At 34.5% G+C, this 20,501-nt stretch overlaps 1 protein-coding gene across 2 annotated transcripts in view; it reads left to right on the top strand.

The window, feature by feature from the left end:
* The window catches only part of CNTN3 (contactin 3), a 166,557-nt gene extending 153,166 nt beyond the window's left edge, over positions 1-13,391 (top strand). Inside the window, exons 15-21 of one of the 2 annotated variants that reach the window (XR_005555540.1) lie at positions 400-634; positions 785-900; positions 1,824-2,010; positions 5,873-5,985; positions 8,463-8,631; positions 9,579-9,664; positions 11,263-13,391. Coding sequence is in view for 1 of the 2 variants with exons in the window: in XM_039333617.1 (XP_039189551.1) it covers positions 400-634; positions 785-900; positions 1,824-2,010; positions 5,873-5,985; positions 8,463-8,631; positions 11,263-11,357 (915 nt within the window). In the remaining variant the exon portion in view is untranslated. The remainder of the gene's footprint in view (positions 1-399; positions 635-784; positions 901-1,823; positions 2,011-5,872; positions 5,986-8,462; positions 8,632-9,578; positions 9,665-11,262) is intronic. The other variant, XM_039333617.1, reaches the window with a different exon arrangement.
* Positions 13,392-20,501: the final 7,110 nt, after the last annotated feature.

Genomic DNA, 20,501 nt, shown 5'->3' with positions numbered 1-20,501 from the left:
AAGCTGCTTAAGACCTGGCTTTTCCGGCAGGCCTGGGGTTTATAAAATCTGACCCCTGGATGACTGTTCTTGTACTGTTTGTTTTGTTATGTTTTATGTGTTTTTATTGTTAGCCGCCCAGAGACCTCTGGGAGTGGGGCGGCTTATAAATTTTAAAAATAAAAATAAAATAAAATAAAATAAAATATTCTAAATTTTCATGTATTGGAGGTCATTTTTCCTTTACTAAACTGAAATTATTAGCACTCAGAAAGCTATGCTATTAAAATGGTTGATTAGAGGTTTTATGAGATCACAAACCATTGTCAGATTGGAAGGTTACATTTCTACAAGGATGATGATGATGATGATGATGATGATGATTTTAGTATCTTATTTGTATACCATCTACATGTTTAGCCAGTTCCTGAAGAATTACAGAATGGTGAAGGATTTGGTTATGTGGTTGCTTTCCGACCTCTTGGCATTACAACCTGGATACAGACAGTTGTTACATCACCTGATACCCCAAGATATGTCTTTAGGAATGAAAGCATCTTCCCATTTTCACCCTATGAAGTCAAGGTTGGCGTATACAATAATAAAGGAGAGGGGCCATTTAGTCCAGTGGCCACAGTGTATTCTGCTGAAGAGGGTAAGTTACTGAATAAATTAATTAGGCATTTTATCTGCAAATGAATAATTAATCTCAGTGCAGACATTTGAATTGACTGACAAATCAGTCATCTTAGATTTCTCTGTTTTTTAATCATTATTATTTTTTGTTCTTTGTTTCCTAACTCAGAGCCTACAATCGCTCCTTCTGGTGTTTCTGCAAATAGTCTCTCTTCTTCCACAATTGAAGTTACCTGGATTCCCATTCCTTGGAAAATGGGCAGTGGGAGATTATTGGGCTATGAGGTAAAACCAAATTTCTGTTGTTCTTCTTTCTTACTGCGATGGGATGCTTTTCGCTTTCAAATAATTATTACTTTGCAATAGTAAGCCTATGTTTGCTATTAAAAATCACCCATCTTGTCTCTATTTCACAATAGGAAAATGAGTCATGGAAATTTTTACTTTTTCCCCATTCCCCCACCCCTACTCCTACTTTATGGAGGAAAGTTACTTAAATGGGTGATTCTTCAAAGTTGAAAAAGCAGCTTTCTGCTTCTGAACCTAGATGAACACATGGCATAGCTGAAAATTAATCTGATCTTATGGGGAATATAAAAGCCAAATGTAAAAATTCACAGATTTTCATACACAACTTGAGTTTTGGCTTTTTTGCTGGCATTACACCAGATCAATTATAGCAAGTTCACTAAAACTGCACTGAAAATGAAAATTAACTGGCAACCAACTTTATATATGCTTGGTTGGTATCTGCTGCATCTTCGCCCATGAAAATCACATAATCTTCCATCTAAATTCATTCTGTATAAACCTGTATAAACCTTTAAGTACATTTAAGTACACATTTGGAAAATTGAATATGAGCAAGACCTTTATGTGATTTTTTGAGTTCACTACAAAAATAGGTGCACAATTTGATTCTCAGATACACAATTTGATTCTGCTGTTTTTATCTACATCACAGTAGAAAATCTGGTATGCCCATCCAGTGGTAGATGTCTATTCAGTAAATATACTGGTATCTTCCTCAAATCAAAATAAAACTCTTTTGGATTTCATAGGAATATATATTTTTCTTCCTAATGTTTTTTTCCCACAATAGCCCGGAAACAAAACTGCATTTCAGCTATTTTAATTAAGCAACAGATGACACCAAACAATAGTGTCAACAGCGTGATTTAAATTAAGCTGTTACTTATTCCCTCTAGGTAAGATACTGGAACAATGGTCTGCAAGAACAGTCTTCAAACAAAGTAAGAGCCACCGGAAAGGAGACATCGGTGAAAATAACAGGCTTGATGAGCAACTTGGTATATTATACAGCTGTTCGAGCATACAACAGTGCAGGAGCAGGTCCTTTCAGTGCCACTGTCAATGCTACCACAAAAAAACCACGTAGGTACTTCAGGATCATTAAGAGCAGAAATGAGAACCCGTTACTTCCAAGTCAAAAATACCCACCTCTTTTTAAAAAGCATCTTAGAATTCTCTGCTCTGTTCTTTGGAAATGTATACATTGCTATCTCAGTGAATTAAAAATTACTCTTGTAACTTGTGGAAAGGAAATAACAATTTAAATATAATGCCGTGCATGCTACTATAGGGATTGTGAGATTATTGTTGTTGTCAGTTGTGAAGTCGTGTCTGACCCATCGCAACCCCATGGACAACAGAAAAGCAATTATATTCCTGCCCCAATATTCTCAATGTATTAGAAACATTACTATTATACTGAAGATAATTAGAAAGCCATGAATTCTAGAGCTTCATTTGTTCATTAAAGCCTGGTTCTTCCAGAACTTATTTCATTTTCCTCTGTATAAGGATATTTTTGAATTTCCATTGATTAAGAATTTGTGTACAAGTAGTCCTCAGCTTATGACCTATTGCTTAGTAACCATTCGAAGTTACTATGGATTTCCTTAATGATACTTTTGACCTGATTCTGAAGTTCTGACAGCCGCCTTCTCCTGCCCCTTGAGTCACATGACTGCATTTCAGGCATTCGGCAGTCAGGCACATTTATGGCTGCTTGCAATATCCCATGGTCAGATTTTTACCAAAAACTGGTATTTACCACAATGAACAATTCACTTAATCCTGGTGTTGGTTTAATGACCATGTTATTGGCTTAATTACCACAATAAACAATGCTGTAAATGTGTTGATCTGGTCTGTCATTTGATGATCCACTTTACAGTTGTCACAACTTACAACCATAATGGGAAGGCTCCATTACAGTTGCAAGTCAAGGATTACCTGTACAGACTTGTATGTACATATATCAAGAGCTATATATTGGGATGAAGATGTAGTAGCATAAGTTATTTTAGCTTCCATTCTCCCAAGTTTGAAGTGAAAAGTTAATCTCCATCTCTACCAAGCCTCAAAGTTACTTTAACACCTTTCATTCTGAGTAACTACAAGCAAAGTTTTAAACAGCTTTGTGAACAGTAACAGAAATAGAAAATAAAAACATTTTCTCTGTTTTTCCTCTCCTTTATTATCCTGCCATGTGGTTCAGCACACCCAATGAGTCTTTCTAGGTATTGCTTCTCTTTTGTGATCAACACACATCAAACTGGATTAGCAAAGTTCTGTTAGTGTTGTTGTATTGTCACAAATATTTCAGAGAGTTGCTTGCCATTTTTGTATGGATTTTGCAGAAATTTCTGTAGGCTTCGAACTTGGTACTGTCCAGAGTGCTGATCTAACAATATTTTTCTTAATGCAATTTATATAGCTGCTTATCTATGCAAGACACTCTCAGTAACAGAGATTTTTGTAAGTGGCAACTATCTTCTCAGATATCTGGGTTGTTAATATTTCTTCTGTATAGATTTTCATTATACTCTTTTCATCTTTGTCTGATCTTTGATTCAGTTATCATCAGCCCACTAGTATCCTTTAAGAGAGCTAGTTTAGTGCAGTGGTTAAGACATCAGGCTACAAACTAGGAAACTGTGAGTTCTAGTTCCACTTTAGGCACAAAGCCAAAGGTCCTTGGGCCAGTCACTTTTTCTCGGCCATAGAAAGAAGGTAATGTCAAACCACTTCTGAAAAATCTTGCCAAGAAAATTTCAGGGACTTGTTCAGGCAGTTTGCAAGAATCAGACATGATTGAATGGAAGAAAGAAAAAAATAACGTTTAGCATACCAATTAGAGAGTGTAAATTGTTTCTAAGTTCAGAAACTTTTTTTAAGACTTCTTGTTTTTCTACAAGTTCACTTTTGATGTTTTACAGATGTCATTGTAAAACTACTTCTTGTTTCTTCTAATAGTTCTTTGAAATTCTTGGTTTAGTTCCTTCCTCAGATCTTTATCTTTTCTGACTATGGTTTCTCTTCTCTTCTTGGCAGTTTCTACCATTTGTTCTAACATCCTGTTTGCTATCTTCTGTTTCTTAGTTGATACATTAATAGACATATTTACCAACTTCTTTCGTTCTTCTTATTCTGTATCCTTGAAAATGATAAGTATATGCTCAAGACCATATTACAGTAATTGATTGGCATTTATCTGCTGCTTTAGCTCAGCTTGGGAATTGCAAAACTCCAATAATGAATGTCAGGGAGCACAGTGATAAAATGGGACTTAGTATAAATAAAAACAAAATCAAACAGTAACCATCTCTAGAAATGAAAAGATATTGAAATGGGGGATACCTTCTACTTTTTAGGATTGACTATTAGTACTATCAGAACCACCAGTCAACAACTACCCTGCAAATTTGCCCATTGTAGTTAGCCATGAAGGTCTTTGAAAAGATATTCTGTGTCTATTCATACACAGATCAAAATCATGCAGGCAATGGTGTTTTTTGTGACACCAAAAGTTGGACTTTGAAGAAATAGGGATATTAATGCTTTTGAACCTTGGTAGTGGATAGTCAAGAAAACAAAAAAATCAACCCAGATTTCTTACTTGAAGCATAAATATCCAGATTCAAATAATCATACTTTGCACATATTATGCAATGATCTAGTTCACTTGAGAAATGTGTAATTCTGGGAAAGATGGAAGGATGTAATAAAGAGGACAGCTAGCAGCAAGATCAATGAACTCAGTTACAGTAATAAGAGATGCATCATTGGATGACCTGAAAGACCAGTCTGAAGTCAGAAATTTCTGGGGAAAATCTGTTTATGTGGTCATTATAAATTAGTAGAACATTATCAATCATTTCAATATAATCTCCAAAATTATTTGCTCAGTACAAAATCGAAACCAAATAATTCTTTGTTCTTTCTCCCTCCATCTTTACCTTTCTTCCAGTCCCCAGTTTTCTTATACTTTCCTTTTGCACATATATTTATAGTACACAGATGTTAATTCATGTGCCTAATAATTCATAGTCATACTATCAATGCCTATTAAATAGGAGGTCATCCTGAGAGAAAGCTACACAACTGATCATTAGCATGTTTAGAAATTGATGTCCAAGATTTAATTATTTAATACTTGACCAACTGCTAATCTAATTATCCCGTAATTTTAGAAAATAGCGAGTTGCAAAAAATAGTTCTTGCCTGAAAATCAAATAGGATTAAGTAAAATCTACTGAGTTTTCTGAACAATTTTAACAGTATCTATAAGAGTGACTTCTTAATTCAGTTTTGGTGGAATTCAATTCAATTCAATTCAATTCAATTACTTTTTCCATGTCAGCAAATGTATTCTAGGATTCCTGATTTTCAGGGAATTCCAAATACATTGATTTTTTTCCTATTTTATTATAATTGTAATTATTTTATTCAGCAATTAAATTGTCAACAGTTCAGATAATGCCTCCTTGCAAAATCAATGGCTGTTGTTTTTCCATCATTTGATTCAAAATGTAAAGTAGTGTCTTTTTTGCAGTCATTCATAGGAATCTGGAACAAGCCACTAAATTAAAGGAAGAAGAGAAAAAGAGAATAATTACAATTGCGTAGATAATTATGCAAAGGATCTCTTGTAGGTGTGTGTGTGTGTGTGTGTGTGTCTATGTGTCTGCATGCATTTCATCCTAGTTTGCAGTAATGTTTATTTATGCATGTTTGAAATGGCATAAACATCACTTGCAGGCTTGGGTGTGAATTTCAGTCAGCAGAATATTCAATGGAATTCAGTCACTTTAAAATCATATCCTTCTAAATGTTTCCAAACACAAAAACAGTGTACAAAGGATGTAGTGACAGTCAGGTACCTGAATTATTTGCTTTGAAACTTCGAATGCCAAGTAAATTTAAATCTTGTATTCATTATATTTTTAAGCACCCAGCCAGCCTCCAGGAAATTTAGAGTGGAACATTACAGATTCCAGGGTAGTGCTGAACTGGGAACAGGTGCATGCCATGGACAATGAGTCAGAAGTAGTGGGCTACAAGGTAAGTTCCAGCAAGGCAGTGATGATGTAACTAAAACTGCGCTTTTAAAATATCAGCATTCTCTTTCTCACCACAACTACATTACTCAGTAATTTAGATGAAACTCCATGCATTGAGTCTCATATCCAATATATTCAGTCCTCACTGAAGGATTGGGGAGTAGCTAATTTCCCAAAGATTTTCCTAAACTTTTTGTGTGCTTCCTTAAATCTAGAAGAAATTATCCTGAGACTGCAGATACATTCCTTTTTTATGTAGATACAATTATATATTTTATTCCATAAGGATAAAAATGTATTAGTACTATATAAGATATGGAAGGTTAAGATTTCTGAAGAAATATGCTTAGCACTTAGCAATAGCACTTAGATTTATATACCACTTCACAGTGCTTTATAGCCCTCTCTAAGTGGTTTACAGAGCCAGCCTATTTCCCCCAACAATCTGAGTCCTCATTTTACCGACCTCAGAAGGATGGGAGGCTGAGTCAATTCTGAGCCAGTGAGAATCGAACTGCTGGCAGCCAGCAGTCAGCTGAATTAGCCTGCAATGCTGCATTCTAACACTTTGCCACTGTGGCTCATGAGCATGTGCGTAATTTTGGTAAATCTTGCTACATCATATCATGAAAGTATGTACTCAATTGAATAGAATCAAGATTACGTGAAGAATTAATACCACTTTATAAATTCTTAGAAAGACCATACCTGGAATACTGCATCTAGTTTTGATCACATCATTACAAAAAAAGATGTTGAGACTTTGGAAAAAGTGCAGAGAAGAACAACTAAGATGATTAAAGGCCTGGTGTCTAAAACATATGAAGAACAATTGCAGAAATTGGGTATGCCTAGTCTAGAGAAAAGAAGGACTAGAGGTGACATGACAGCAGTATTCCAATATGTGAGGGGCTGCCACAAAGAAGAGCGGGTCAGCTTATTTTCAAAAGCACCAGAAGGCAAGACAAGAACAAGGGATGGAAACTAAACTAAGGGGAGAAGCAACCTAGAATTAAGGAGAAACAGTGAAAACAATTAACCAGTGGAACAGCTTGCCTTCAGAAGTTGTGTGTGCTTCATCACTGGAAGTTTTTAAGAAAAGACAGGACAGCCACTTGTCTGAAATGATGTAGGGTCCCCTGCTTCAGTAGGGGTTGAACTAATAGAGGTCCCCTTCCACCTCTATTCTGATTGATTGATTGAATATATTATTTTGGGAGAAACGATGCCTGTTAAATCTGAATGTCCGTTAAATTCAAATGTAATACTTAGTTAATAGGCATAATTATTTAATTGCTGTTTTATATCTATGCACCAATGTGCTTTAGTTGACTGATGATTATACAAATAATGTAACATAAAAAGTATACAATTACGCAATTACATCAATTGTCTGAATTGCTTTGGAAACAAAGATTTTGTCCATTGTTTGGAGTGAAGCTGTAAGTAAAACTTTCTTGTTGCACTTGAAATTTATTGAATGGATGTCCAGATAATTGAGGTTGTACTATATGCATTGTTTTCTTACAGTTCTCACCCGTTTAATTTTTTAGTCTTTATCTTTGTACATAATCCTTTCTTCAGCAAAATTTGTACAGCATACAACCTTCTAACTATAGCCCACCTGAGAGGCAGTGGTTGTCCAAGACTATTCAGTAAACTTTAAAGCAAATGATATGAACATATGAAGCAATAGTGTTAAGTATCCCTTAAGTAGCCTATTCCTAGGATGAGTTCTGGGAACTGATCTTTTGGGCTTGTGAATGGGACTGTAAGGAACATATACTATATTATGCCTTTCTCCTTTCTTCCCATTCTCTCAATGTCTGATTTACTATTGGGAATTAGGAAAGATAAAGTAAATCTGAAAAAGTTACTAAATGCAGAATGCTGACTAGCCATTAGTAACATTAACAATAATATTTTAGAATATGCAGAATAACATCAGTTTGAAACTGCTTTTAATTAAGCTTCTTACCTCACAGAGTTGCTTAGAACAAAATATTCCTTCAGTCCACATAATAAATAGTTTAATAAATTCTCTGGACTATGGCCATTTGTATATTAATTGTATTCTGAAGAATGTTTATTATAGTGGAATTCTGCATGTTGTTCTGAAATGAATCATCATTTAAATGTAGCACAAAAGACAGTTAAGTTCTATCCAGAGTAATTTCTTGCTTATATGCAAGCTTTCTTTTACTATGGTCCATAAATATTCATACTTTTTTTTTGTTTGCTTCAATATCCATATCCTAGTTACTTACATACTTACGTGAATGCTTGGTACAGATAAAGACAAATTCCAATAGAATAATAATCTATTTGTTTAAAAGATCCCATGATTGAGAAACCAAAATATCCAGTCTCTTTTTCAACCCTTTTTTCAGGAATCTTTTTTTTTCTTCTACCTAGAAATGATATAAAATGATGATTAAGTAGTATCACTGAAGTCATCACTTTTTTTTAATGCTGCAGGTTTTATATTGGACTAGCAGTCAGAACCAGCTCAGTATCCTGGACACAAACAGAACATCTGCAGAACTTTTGCTTCCTTTAAACAATGATTATGTTATAGAAGTGAAAGCAGTGACTGATGGTGGAGATGGCATTAGCAGTGACCAGATTAAAGTCCCTAAATTAGCAAGTATGTTTACAGGATGCTAATGTATGACACTTTGTTAAAATATGGTTTATCTTCAGGATGAAACTTAATATAAAATATGAATGTTATTTCATGAAAGAAATTGATCTGGTCTTTTGGATGAACTTGCTTCCAAATAAAGAGCTATGCTAAGATTCTCTACTTTTACCATATCATTTTATATAATGTGGCCAAAATATGAGATGAATGTTCAATTTAAAAAGAAGAAGGTGTTTCACCCCTCATTTACAATCTTCTGGGGGTAGATTTTTACAAGGAAACAGCAGGAACTGAATAATGCTTAATTTAGGAAATTAAGGAAAAATGTCTTTAGTAAGTGAGTTTGTATAAATAACTACATTTCCATATAGTTATTATTTCTGATAGATCAAACATATATTGTATTCTTGTAATATATGCATGAGTTCAAAACATTATTTTAACAGTATATCATGCATATCAGTAAAGATACAGTAAGTGATTCAGTCTGGCTAACTGTGGCTAGGAATAATCAGACCTTGCTAATACTTGGTAAGGAAACCACCCAAAAAAATCCCAGGATTGTAAATTACATTATAAAGCTTTTGATTGATGGATGGATGGATGGATGGATGGATGGATGGATTGATTGAATCATGAAAGTACGTAGTGACAAATGTCTTTCTTGGTACTGCCAAGAAAACAATATGAACAAATCCATATAGTTACCAGGAACCAGGCCCAACTTTTCAAAAGAAAGTTCCATTTATCATATAATGTGTTTCAGAATTTATAATATAGATATGTTCTCTTCCAAAACAAAACACAAAATAAAAATAAAAGGATGAAAGGCCAATATTCAAACAACAGGATAACATTAGAAATAGATTACTGTGTTTTAGACCTATAAACAATTTAACTGAAAAAATGTTTCCCAAACTCCTAAAATATAAGAATTTCTTGAATGCCAGATGCCTGTGCTTAATTGGAGAGATGAGATTTATTGGCTGCATAAACATAATCAAGCCCAGACACATACAGTCAGCATTTTCTACAGGTAATTATTTGTATTGAACCCACTGACTATTTTCACACACTAAATAATTTTCAAACAAATTAATTAATTTTATTGTTATTAAATTTTTTGAATGTCAGAACCTGGATCAGTAATTGTGTTTGCAAAGAATGACAAATTCATCTTTTCCTTGGTAGAGACAATTAATATTTACCAGCCCTTTCAAAAACATCACAGAATTACAATTGAAGAAGCAGTGGCAGACAAAAGACACTTACCAATAGAGGAGAATATTTGTAGCTTAGAGTTGAAGTGAGGAGTCCTTGGTAGTCTCTGAGCTAGTAGATGTTTCATTACTAGCACTGATGATGTTTGGGTATTGAAAGGACTGTAAGAAAACAGCCAAGCTCAGAGACCACCAAGGATCCCTCAAAAGATATGTATTTATTAGGAATGCCAATTTCAGTTAGGTCTGCATCAATATTTCATCTATGAGAATTTTCTGATTAAGTACACTTGTTTTTTCAATAGTCTCATCCAATTAGATTTTATGAAGAATAAGAAGGATACAGCTATCTTATCTTGGAATGGTTTTCCGTTTTGCCAAAAGTGAAACCATTAAGGTTGAAGATTCTTATCAAGAAAGAAATCATCAAGCCTAAGGGGTTTTTGTTTATAGCAGATGGATAAGATTCTGATTAATTGTTTTGTTGGGAAATTTCTCCTTAGTTCTAGGTTGGTTGACAAACACCTACCAATAACAATAATCATCCTAGAACTAAGGAGAAATTTCCCAACAGAACAATTAATCAGTGGAACAACTTGCCTCCAGTAATTGGAGGTTTTTAAGAAGAGATTGTACAACCATTTGTCTGAAATAGTATAGGGTTTCCTGCTTGTGCAGGAGGTTGGACTAGAAGACCTCCAAGATCCATTCCAAGTCTGTTATTCTGTTATTTTTTATACTTAGCAGGGACATGTCTGTGGAGATTTTCAGTCCTACAGGTCATGGTTGTCCCAAAGGTGCTCTTTCAATAGGCAATTTGACTTTCTTGTTTTTCTTTGAAGATGTTTTGCTTCATCCAAGAAGCTTCTTCAGCTTTGACTAGTTGGTGGGGAATGGAAGGATTTATATTCCTTGCAGACAGCTGGTCATTTGCATTCTTTTAGCAAGTCATTGAGGCCCATTGGAGGTTTATGTGTCCTCAGTGTCTTGAATAGTGCAAATGGCTGTGGAGCCTTTTTGGAACTGGTGAAAGGACTGTGTTGTAGACTGGAGATAGATGATGTATGTCTCTCCCCCTCTGTTGAGAGAGGGCTGTTCAACTCTAACCTACTGTAGATGGCCTCTTTGACCCCTCTTTCAAATCAGCAGTCCTCTCTGTCCAAAATGGGGACTTTGCTGACTTCAAAAGAGTGACCTTTGTCTTTTAATACAGTGAGACATGTGCAGATCTGTACACTGGGGAAACAAAAGAGCCACTTCATAAATGCATGGCACAACATAGGAGCCATCAGGACAAGATTCAGCAGTCCATCTGCATTTAAAAGACAGATGTGTGGAATATCAGGGTACTGTTAAAAATACACATTATTTTGTTCTTCCACTAACCTTTTATTTTGTTTTTCATTTGTTTCAGGTATGGATGCAAGGGGAAGCTGTGCAGGAATCTTAAATTGTATTTCCAGCTTGATGTCAATAACTCTGCTCTTGATTTTCAATGCAATATTGTGATAGTGTATTTTCAGATAGTGCAAGACCAGATGTATCATTTACTTTAAAGTGCTTTTTAAGACAACCATTACAAGACCAACAGAAATAATAGGTGGGAGTTATGCATGCATTTACTACCAGTCTGCATTTAAACATTTTTTGTATCCTTTCTGATACTTCATTCTAAAGAAATAAAGATCATGTCCATCTCAAACAATTCCTTCTAAAGGAATATAAAATGCCTTAAGACTTAATGAACCAAAGGATTTTTTACATTACATATTTCTGATGTGACAAAAATAAGAAGATCAGCATTGGAAAAAGCTTTGAGAGTCTTTATGTTTTCCAAGTAACAAGAAATTATTTTAACGTTATCTGAAATAAAACATTCTAATACTAATTTGCATTAATTACAAATTATATTTCAACACTGTTTGATGAAAAACCTTGAATAATTTTCTTAAAGCCTCTCAGTGCTAAACTTCATTTGAATAAATGATTATCTCTGTTTATATTCATATAGACTATACATATTTACTTTTGTTGTAAATAGTTAAATATAAAAAAGCTGGTTTACTAAAAACCTTATCATGCTTCCAATTTTTTTTTTGCCTCATTAATGTTTGGTAGCTTCTGCTAGTTTCCCCCACCCACCCATTTTTGTTTGTTTGTTTGCTTTATTTGTAGAGACTGTTTAAGGAGACAGTATTCTTCTCTGTTCTAGACTGATGTAATCTTCTAGAATGTCTTAGTTGAAAATGTATTTGTACAGTTTCAAAATTTAAAAATGGAAAATCCCAGGATTGGCTTTTACATTAGAGCACTGAATGGTACCTTATCTTTTTCATGTCTTTCCACCCACATAAAAAAGGAATTGTACTTCTTTTTGGTTCAAAACCATATTAATCGATGAAAGTACTTCAGAAGTTTTACAGGACAAATTCACTTGGAACTATGTTCTTCCATAGAGCTGTCAATTCGGTCCTTAACATTTAGAATCCTCTTGATATATCAAACTTTAAAAGTATCTGAACTTATTTTATTTATGCTTGCACATCCTTTTGGTGTAAACTACTGTAGCTCTTCTTGTTCCCTTAGTTTTACATCATATTTTTGTCTATATTAGTATTTTGCTTTGTATTTTTTTAGAAACAGATGAAGTGCCCAGAATAGAACATCACACTTCCAGTACAATGCACCAGAGCCTTATAGCCAGGAAATAACTTTCTAAATTATATGTAATGTGTTTGAATATCCAACCCACAATTTGTTGCTGTCCTAAATGCCAGATTATACTCTCTTTGGATTTAGGTCCAACTGCAATGTTTCTACCCATTGTTTAGAATTATTCTGGATGATAGATTCACTCCTGCTCTCTTATTTATATAAACAAATTTAATTTTCTTTTTGACCAATGTTTTCATTCCAAATAATGTATAAGCATCCCTGTTTGGCATACCTTGTTTACAATTTCAATGCTTCTAAAAATAATTCTCACTCTAAATATAATTTGTATGGATTCACTTTTTCTGACCTTTCTACTGAACACTTGAGGTAGACTCTTGAACAAGAGTTGTAAAAATTCAAACATTGCTCTATATTTTATTAGGTTTTTCAGAACAAAAAATAATCATATGACTACAGCTTTGACAGTTTCTCCTTTTTGTGTCTGTATATAATGTACATAGTAAAATATAACACTGTAGCTTCTGGCTCCTCAACATGGAAAATGGGAACTACTGATGCTTCCAAATACTTATCTTTCAATGGGAATAAAGATCCTTTACATAATACATAGCAAATGTTCATCCACTGAATGGTAAATTTACCATTCGTGTTACAAGAAAATTCTATGCCATGTTCCTATTACTACCATTTTCATGATCAACTTAACTGAATTTACCTTCTACTGCTATTGTCTCCATGAGATGTTTAGAATATACTAGTTTCATATTGAAAAGTTTTACCTAATTTTCTTTCAACTATTAGCTGTGTGTGTATATATCCTATGGCTATCTGTATGTATTTTTTTATTCTAATAAAATATTTATAATATTGAAAATTTCTAGTTATGTCAGAATTTCAAATATTTCAGTATAACGATAAAATCATAGATAGTTATTCTTTCTAAGTTTGAGTCCTTGTTATTCATTAGTAGTTAAGCTAGAATCAAGGTTAAATGTATGTTTCTGTTTTAGAATTATTGATTTTCATGCTGTTTATCAAATACATAGATATTTTATTTGAGGTAGAATATCTTTGTGCTTTATAATTTTCATGGTAAAGTCGGGAACTGAATGGAGCTGAATGTTTACTGACATCCAGCCAGTAATGCTCAGATTCATCCAGTCACCCTAATTCTACTCCAAAACTAATGACTTTGGGGTCATTAAAAGGGAATTTTTATAACTATTCTATTTCTAGAACCATCCAAAATATATTCTAGTGTGAGCTCAATTCATGAAATGCACTATACAAGGCATATTAGATTTATACATAAATGTATTTATATAATCTGAAGTATAAACTAGAACATAGGATCTTCTATAATTTATAGAAGTTTCTTAACAGATATTTTAACTAAATAAGCATCCATTAAGACAGACAATACTACAAAAAAAATCACTAAGGTGTGCAAACAAGAAACACAGACAAAATTAACTTTCATCAAATTTTATCTAATACCTTCATTTTATTCCTAAAAAAATCCAAATCTTTCAAACCATAAGGCTAAGCTTCCTTAGCTATATATTTTTTAATTAGGACAATGTTACATGAGACTTAATTATGTTCAGTATCAACTTTATGGGATTAAAGGATTTGTGAATTGAAGAAAGGTGTGAAGACTGCACTGTGGTAAATTTTATAAATATTGAACTATATCTAGAGATGTCCCTCTATGACTAGAATAACATGGAAAACAAAAAAAAGATACAATCTGAATGCTTCAATTTCTTTTACCAGTCACCATGCTCTAATACGCTATATAGAAGGAAAGGTGTTTGTCTTTGTACTGAACTTTTTTAAAAATGAGAATCCCATAATTTTCTAAAACAGCATGGGTCACTGCCTTCAGCAATATTCTAAACTATCCCAAAAGTGGTTTTAGAAATTGTTCTATTTATAATTGCTTTCAAATGCTACCATGCAGCTCAAACCCATTTTCCCAAGCCAAATATGAAAAAAATGAAATCCTTTTCTGCCCTGTTGCAGACTGGAATTGGGAGTAACTGGACCATATTATTAAGAAACAATGTATTATTTATGTATTGCTGGGTGCCATAAAGCCTCTAATTTAATCCATTTAAAAAGCCAATTGTGGATCAAAGTGATCCATAATTTCTACATGAGCTCTGTGACTTTGATTCAAGAGCTGAAAATAAAATGAAGTGGGAAGCCTTCATCAGTAGGCAAGTTGGCATGACAGGATATCTCCCAATATTTTAGATTCTGAAGAACTGAACAAAATGAATGAAGATGTAATGTTTGTTGCTACATTTCTTGTTCTGGATTAGAAATATTGTTTAACATTATAGGTGAAGAGGTACAACTAGATGTATAACATTGCCAGCTAAATACACTGTACTCATTGAAACCAGAAAGATCCACTTGATTTATGTAACCTCTCTTGTACAACATATCCAGCACTAAAAAGACATGGACTTGGCAATCATGCAAGATCACCATTTGTTTTCTTGTTTATCAAATTGGCCGCCCATCTCACAAAACTGATTCTGTATCACACAACAATCCCAAAAGATAATAACTATATAACAATTGTTATCCAAAACCAGTATATATTATTATTAAGAAACATTAAAAACTAAAACAGAACTAAACAAGAAAAGGAAAATAATAAAGGGATATTAATAATAACATTACATATACAGTACTGTGCAAAAGTAATAAGCAGTTGCTTATGCCCTAATGCAAAAATGCCCTAAATTAAGAATGCTTTCAGTAGTAGAAGTGTTAATAGTTTATTTTTATCAATTAACAAAATGGAAAGTAAATGAACAGAAGAGAAATCCAAACCAAATAAATATTTGCTGTGACCACCCAGTTGCATACTATTCTCTGTCTGTCTGTCTCTGTGTTATATATATACATGTTTTACCATTTTTAACATTGTAAGACGCTCAGACTCACCTCGCAGTGAAATGGGTGGCAAACAAATTTAATAAATAAAAAATAAATAATTCAGCCATCTCACACATCCCCTGGTGTTTCCAGGCCTGCTGACATAACCAGGTCTTAAGGACCTTCAAAAGTGACAATGTTGACCTCATCTCTGGGGGGTGGGAGGGAATTCCAAAATGCAGGTGCCACAGCAGGTACATAGGGCCCACCTAGTTCTCTGGACTATGTATCCATTCTATTCAAACTGGTCAGGTGGGCAAGTTAAAGCAGGAAAAGGTAGTACCTCAAATATCCTTTACAAGGCTTTAAACATCAACACCATCACATTGAATTGGATCCAGAAACAAACTGGTAACCATTGTAGCTAGTGATGTAATATACATTCTACCAGGGACACATATAATTTCACGCTGCTCCAATTTGCACCAGGTGAAGGTTTGGATAGTCTTCAAGGGCAGCTCCATATAGAGTGTATTGCAATAGTTCAGCACGGAGGTGACCAGGGCATGAGAGACCACGAGTAAGGTCCTTGAAACAGGAACATGCACAAATGGCACCCCATGCAAGTTGTGCAAAGGCCTTCCTAACCACAATTGCCATCTGCTCTTCAAGCAAGAGTCATGAGTTCAGGAGGTCTCTATGGGATAGTATAACCCCATCCAACATTTGAAATATATAATCATACAACGAGAGGATCCTCAAACTCAAAGCCAATCAATCTTGTCAGAGTTCATTTGAAGCCTGTTGTTCCCCATTCAGAGCCTCAGAAGATAGGATGTACAGATCATCAGTACATGACTACATCATTTTTGCATCAGGAACTCTAAAACATTCTTGATGATGATGATGATGATAGTAATGATAATGATGTCTAGAGTTAACCTATTCTCCAAAGCACCTGAAGGCAGGACAAGAAGCAATGGGTGAAAACTAATCAAGGAGACAACTATCCTAGAACTAAGAAATTTCCTGGAAATTAGAACAATTAATCAGTGGGAAAACTTGCAACCAGAAGCTCCAACACTGGAGGTTTTTTAAGAAGAGACTGGACAGCCATTTGTCTGAAATGGTATAGGGTTTCCTGCCTGAGCAGGGGGTTGGACTAGATGATCTCCAAGGTCTCTTCCAACTCTGTTATTCTGTTATGGTGATGATGATTTATGGACTAAAGGAGACAGCAAAATATTGTTGAGGTAAGATACAGAACCAGCATTTAAATGTTGTCTCATAATGATTGTGCTGCCCAGAATATCAGCACAAACTAGAAACTGGATATTTTCCATATCTGATAAAATATGCAGATTGATTGTAGTTTGCATAGCTGCACAGAAATAATTTAAAAGGCTATAGCTGAATAAAAAAAAATTCCTTGCTTGGCTCCTGGCAAAAGACGCAGCTTGGAATCTATGGGATTTAGATGGTGAAACAAATTCCAAAGTATAGATTTGTAGATATGAACTATGCATCTATTGAAATTGGTATTTTAAAATTAACCCAGTAACACATATTGCTTTAAATATTGGTTTTGGAACATCAGTCATAAGCACATGTTTGTTTATTCTGCCTTTTTGGAAGGAATAAAAGTGCTGGGCAGTGCAGCTGCCAAAAAGATGACACAATCTTATGAATTACACACATTTTATTCAAGTTAAGCTATTGCATTCCAAACACACTGAAACATGTCTTTGTCTGCAGATGGGTTTCAACTGTTTTTTTTCTATTTGTTTTAGTAAACCAAAGAGTAAGAAATTTATTCACTAACACCAATTATTTTTATGATCTTTTGTCTAAAAATTCAAGAACGCATATAATTTCTTGATTCATGATTATTACAATCAGTTTCAAGAGAAAGAAAAGGAATAGAAAATTACATATCGCTAACAATTCTGTTTGGAAATTATGGATGGTATAGCCAAACTACACATCTGGAGGTACACATCTGGTAAGGTTTATCTCATCGTTTTCTCCATAAACCAAAACCTGTCAATGAACAAAATCGCCTGTTTTTGCATTTTCATGCCTGGTATAACTGTAGTTTAGAGTTGCTCATAAAATTATCTTGATAATTAAAAACAATTTCCCTTCAATTTAATGGAAAACAAATTGTACTCACACTTTTTTTCATAAGAAAAGTTAACACGCCACCGCCACCCCACCCCCCCAAAAAAATGTGTTGATATTCTCATGGGGAATGTGATATTCTTGACTTGGCCGAATGACATGGGTAGAGGCATTCACAGCTAGTTATGATGATATCAAAATGACAAAACATGGTTGTAATGTCATGATGAAAGCTCCATCCCTAGCATAATTGTCTGTGATGTGATAAAACAAGCGAAAGAGGTGGAGTTTGTACCTCACTCCTGTGGTACTGCTAGAGAAATACTAAACAGGCAGGAGAGAGTTAACTAGGTATAGCTTTACTATGCAGAAAAGCATGATGTTCATTGATAAAAGACACTTGCCACCAGCAAGATTGGCAAAAATGTTTAAAAATATGTTGATAGATAGATGTTGGAAATGTAAACATAAGCTAGGTACTTATTATCATGTATAGTGGACATGTGTTAAAGCAAAGAGATACTGGGAAAAAAATACATGGCTAGAAAAGATGTTGGGAAAACATCCAGATTTTACACCTGAACTTTTTAAAATTAGGTATTATGCCAGAAAAGATTGATAAACAAAGTATATATTTGATTTTACGTGTGATAACAGTTGCAAGAATCATATTTGCATATTAGAAAAAGGAAAAAATATCATCAGAGGAAGAAATAATTAAAAAAATATCAGAATGTGCAGAAATGGACAGACTTACTATGAGGTTGAAAGAAAAAGAAGTAACAGAATACTATCAGACTTGGGACTTGTTTTATCAATGGCTGGAGAAAAGAATAAAGGATTAGGAATTAAATTTGTATTAGTGAATGATAAACTCAGACAACACATTGTGGAATAAGTACTATTGAACTGTAAGGGGAAAAAATAATACAAAAATTACCCCCCCCCCCAAAAAAAAAGAGAGAGAGAAAAGACACTTGGGTGGAGACAAGTGCAAAATACATATCTTCCCAGTATGTATATTCGTTTAATGGATATTCATATGATTAATTACGAATAGTCAAGCACAATTACATCATGCTGCATGCACTTTGTTCTTCTAGACCAGGGGTAGGCAACCCAAAACACTTAAAGAGCCACTTGGACCCGTTTCCCACCAAAAACAAAACACTGGGAGCCGCAAAACCATTTTGATATCTAAAATGAAGATAACACTGCATATATCCTTTTTTACCTTTATTATAGGTGTGTGTGTGTTTGTGTGTTTGTGTTTGTGTGTGTGTGTGTGTGTGTATGTATGTGTGTGTGTGTGTGTGTGTATATATATGTATATGTATATGTATGTATGTATATATATATACATACACACACACACACACACACAGAGGTAAAAAAAGGATATATGCAGTGTTATCTTCATTTTAGATGTCAAAAGGGTCTCTCTCTCTCTCTCTCTCTCTCTCTCCCTCTCTATCTGCCCTTGGTCTGCCACTCCTCTTCCCCCGCTCTCTTTCTTATTCTCTCTCTCTTTCCTCTCTCTCTCTCTCCCTCTCTCTCTTTCTCTCTCTCTCTCTTTCTCCCCCCCTCTCCTATCTGCTGCTCACCTGACAAGCTTCAGGCTGTTGTCAACAAGATCAGGGGTAGGCAACCTCATCTCTTTTATGACTCATGGACTTCAACTCCCAGAATTCCTGAGTCAGCCTAGCTGGGCTAGCTAGCTCTCTGCTGCCCTTCCTGCTTCCTGCAGAGACGCAGCAAAGGGAAGAGCTCTGCCCAGTAAGCTTTTCAGCTCCTCTTCAGTTTATACACACACACACACACACACACACACACACACACACACACACAAACACACACACACACACACAGAGAGAGAGAGAGAGAGAGAGAAGCAGGGAAGCGCAATTCCTCTGTCTTTGTCTCTCTCTGCAAAGGCAGAGGAGGCTGGGAGCCGCATGGGAAGGCTCAAAGAGCCGCATGCGGCTCCGGAGCCGCAGGTTGCCGACCTGTGTTCTAGACAATTCATAGCCTCCCTGTTCTATCTCTCTTGTCTGGAAATAAGGACCAATTCTGACCATTTTAGGACTCAGGTAGTCAATCCAACTCACAAAGTATCTCCTGTTTCCACCTCTTGTTTGTAGTGAAATTCCTGCTCTGAAGCTTTTACAGGTGAGTTAACATGAGCAGCGAAGAGGCTACACAGTGATTCAGAATCACAAGTTTGAAGCACAACCAAAAGAAGTTCTAAAATAGTTCTAAAGATAAAAAAAAACAGAAGTCTTTATTTTTAGAAACTGAAAGACAGATTTCAGCACAGTACTACATTGCCCCTTTAATTAGACTCATTAATTATATTCCTGCCAATCTTTATAGAGGCCCTGCAGGAAACATTTCATGAGGAATTTATCCAGTTTATTGAATTATTATTTACAGAAGCTTGAACTGAAATTACTAAAGACATGCAATTCATTGTTGCTTCTCTGGGATTTGACAGATGATATGGGTGGCGGAGTAGAAGAATACTTATAAAAGCAAACAACTGTTAGAACCAGAAGTAGTTGGATGGCAAGAAATCTTTGAGTTAAAGAAGTAAGGGCTTTAGAAGCTGATTCAATGTTTGTGTTGACTCTGACATTAAAGAAAATAAAGATATATTTTCCACAAGACAATCTATAGAGCAAAATGAAAATAATATTCTAGACAAATGAAAAGCAAGATAAATAATTTAGATTAGCTAGCATCCATCTGAGATCATTTAAGGAACTCAAATAAGAAAATACTAATTATTCACCAAACCTATATACTGTATCATATTCCTAATGTTGGACTTTATACCAGATTATAAAGTTCCCATTAAAATGCCATATTTAAAAAAGGAATTAAAAAAAAATCCAAGAAATTGTAGGCAATCTGTTTTAACATCTCTCCAAAGTACATTAGTGAAAAGGATTGTTAAAATTAAAA

The sequence above is a fragment of the Crotalus tigris genome, unplaced genomic scaffold (genome assembly GCF_016545835.1).
Source record: "Crotalus tigris isolate CLP2741 ecotype Arizona unplaced genomic scaffold, ASM1654583v1 scf7180000017625.6296891, whole genome shotgun sequence".
Taxonomy (NCBI): Eukaryota; Metazoa; Chordata; class Lepidosauria; order Squamata; family Viperidae; genus Crotalus; species Crotalus tigris.
The sequence above is the reverse complement of the archived record's forward strand: the minus strand, read 5'-3'. Positions and strand labels throughout refer to the sequence as shown.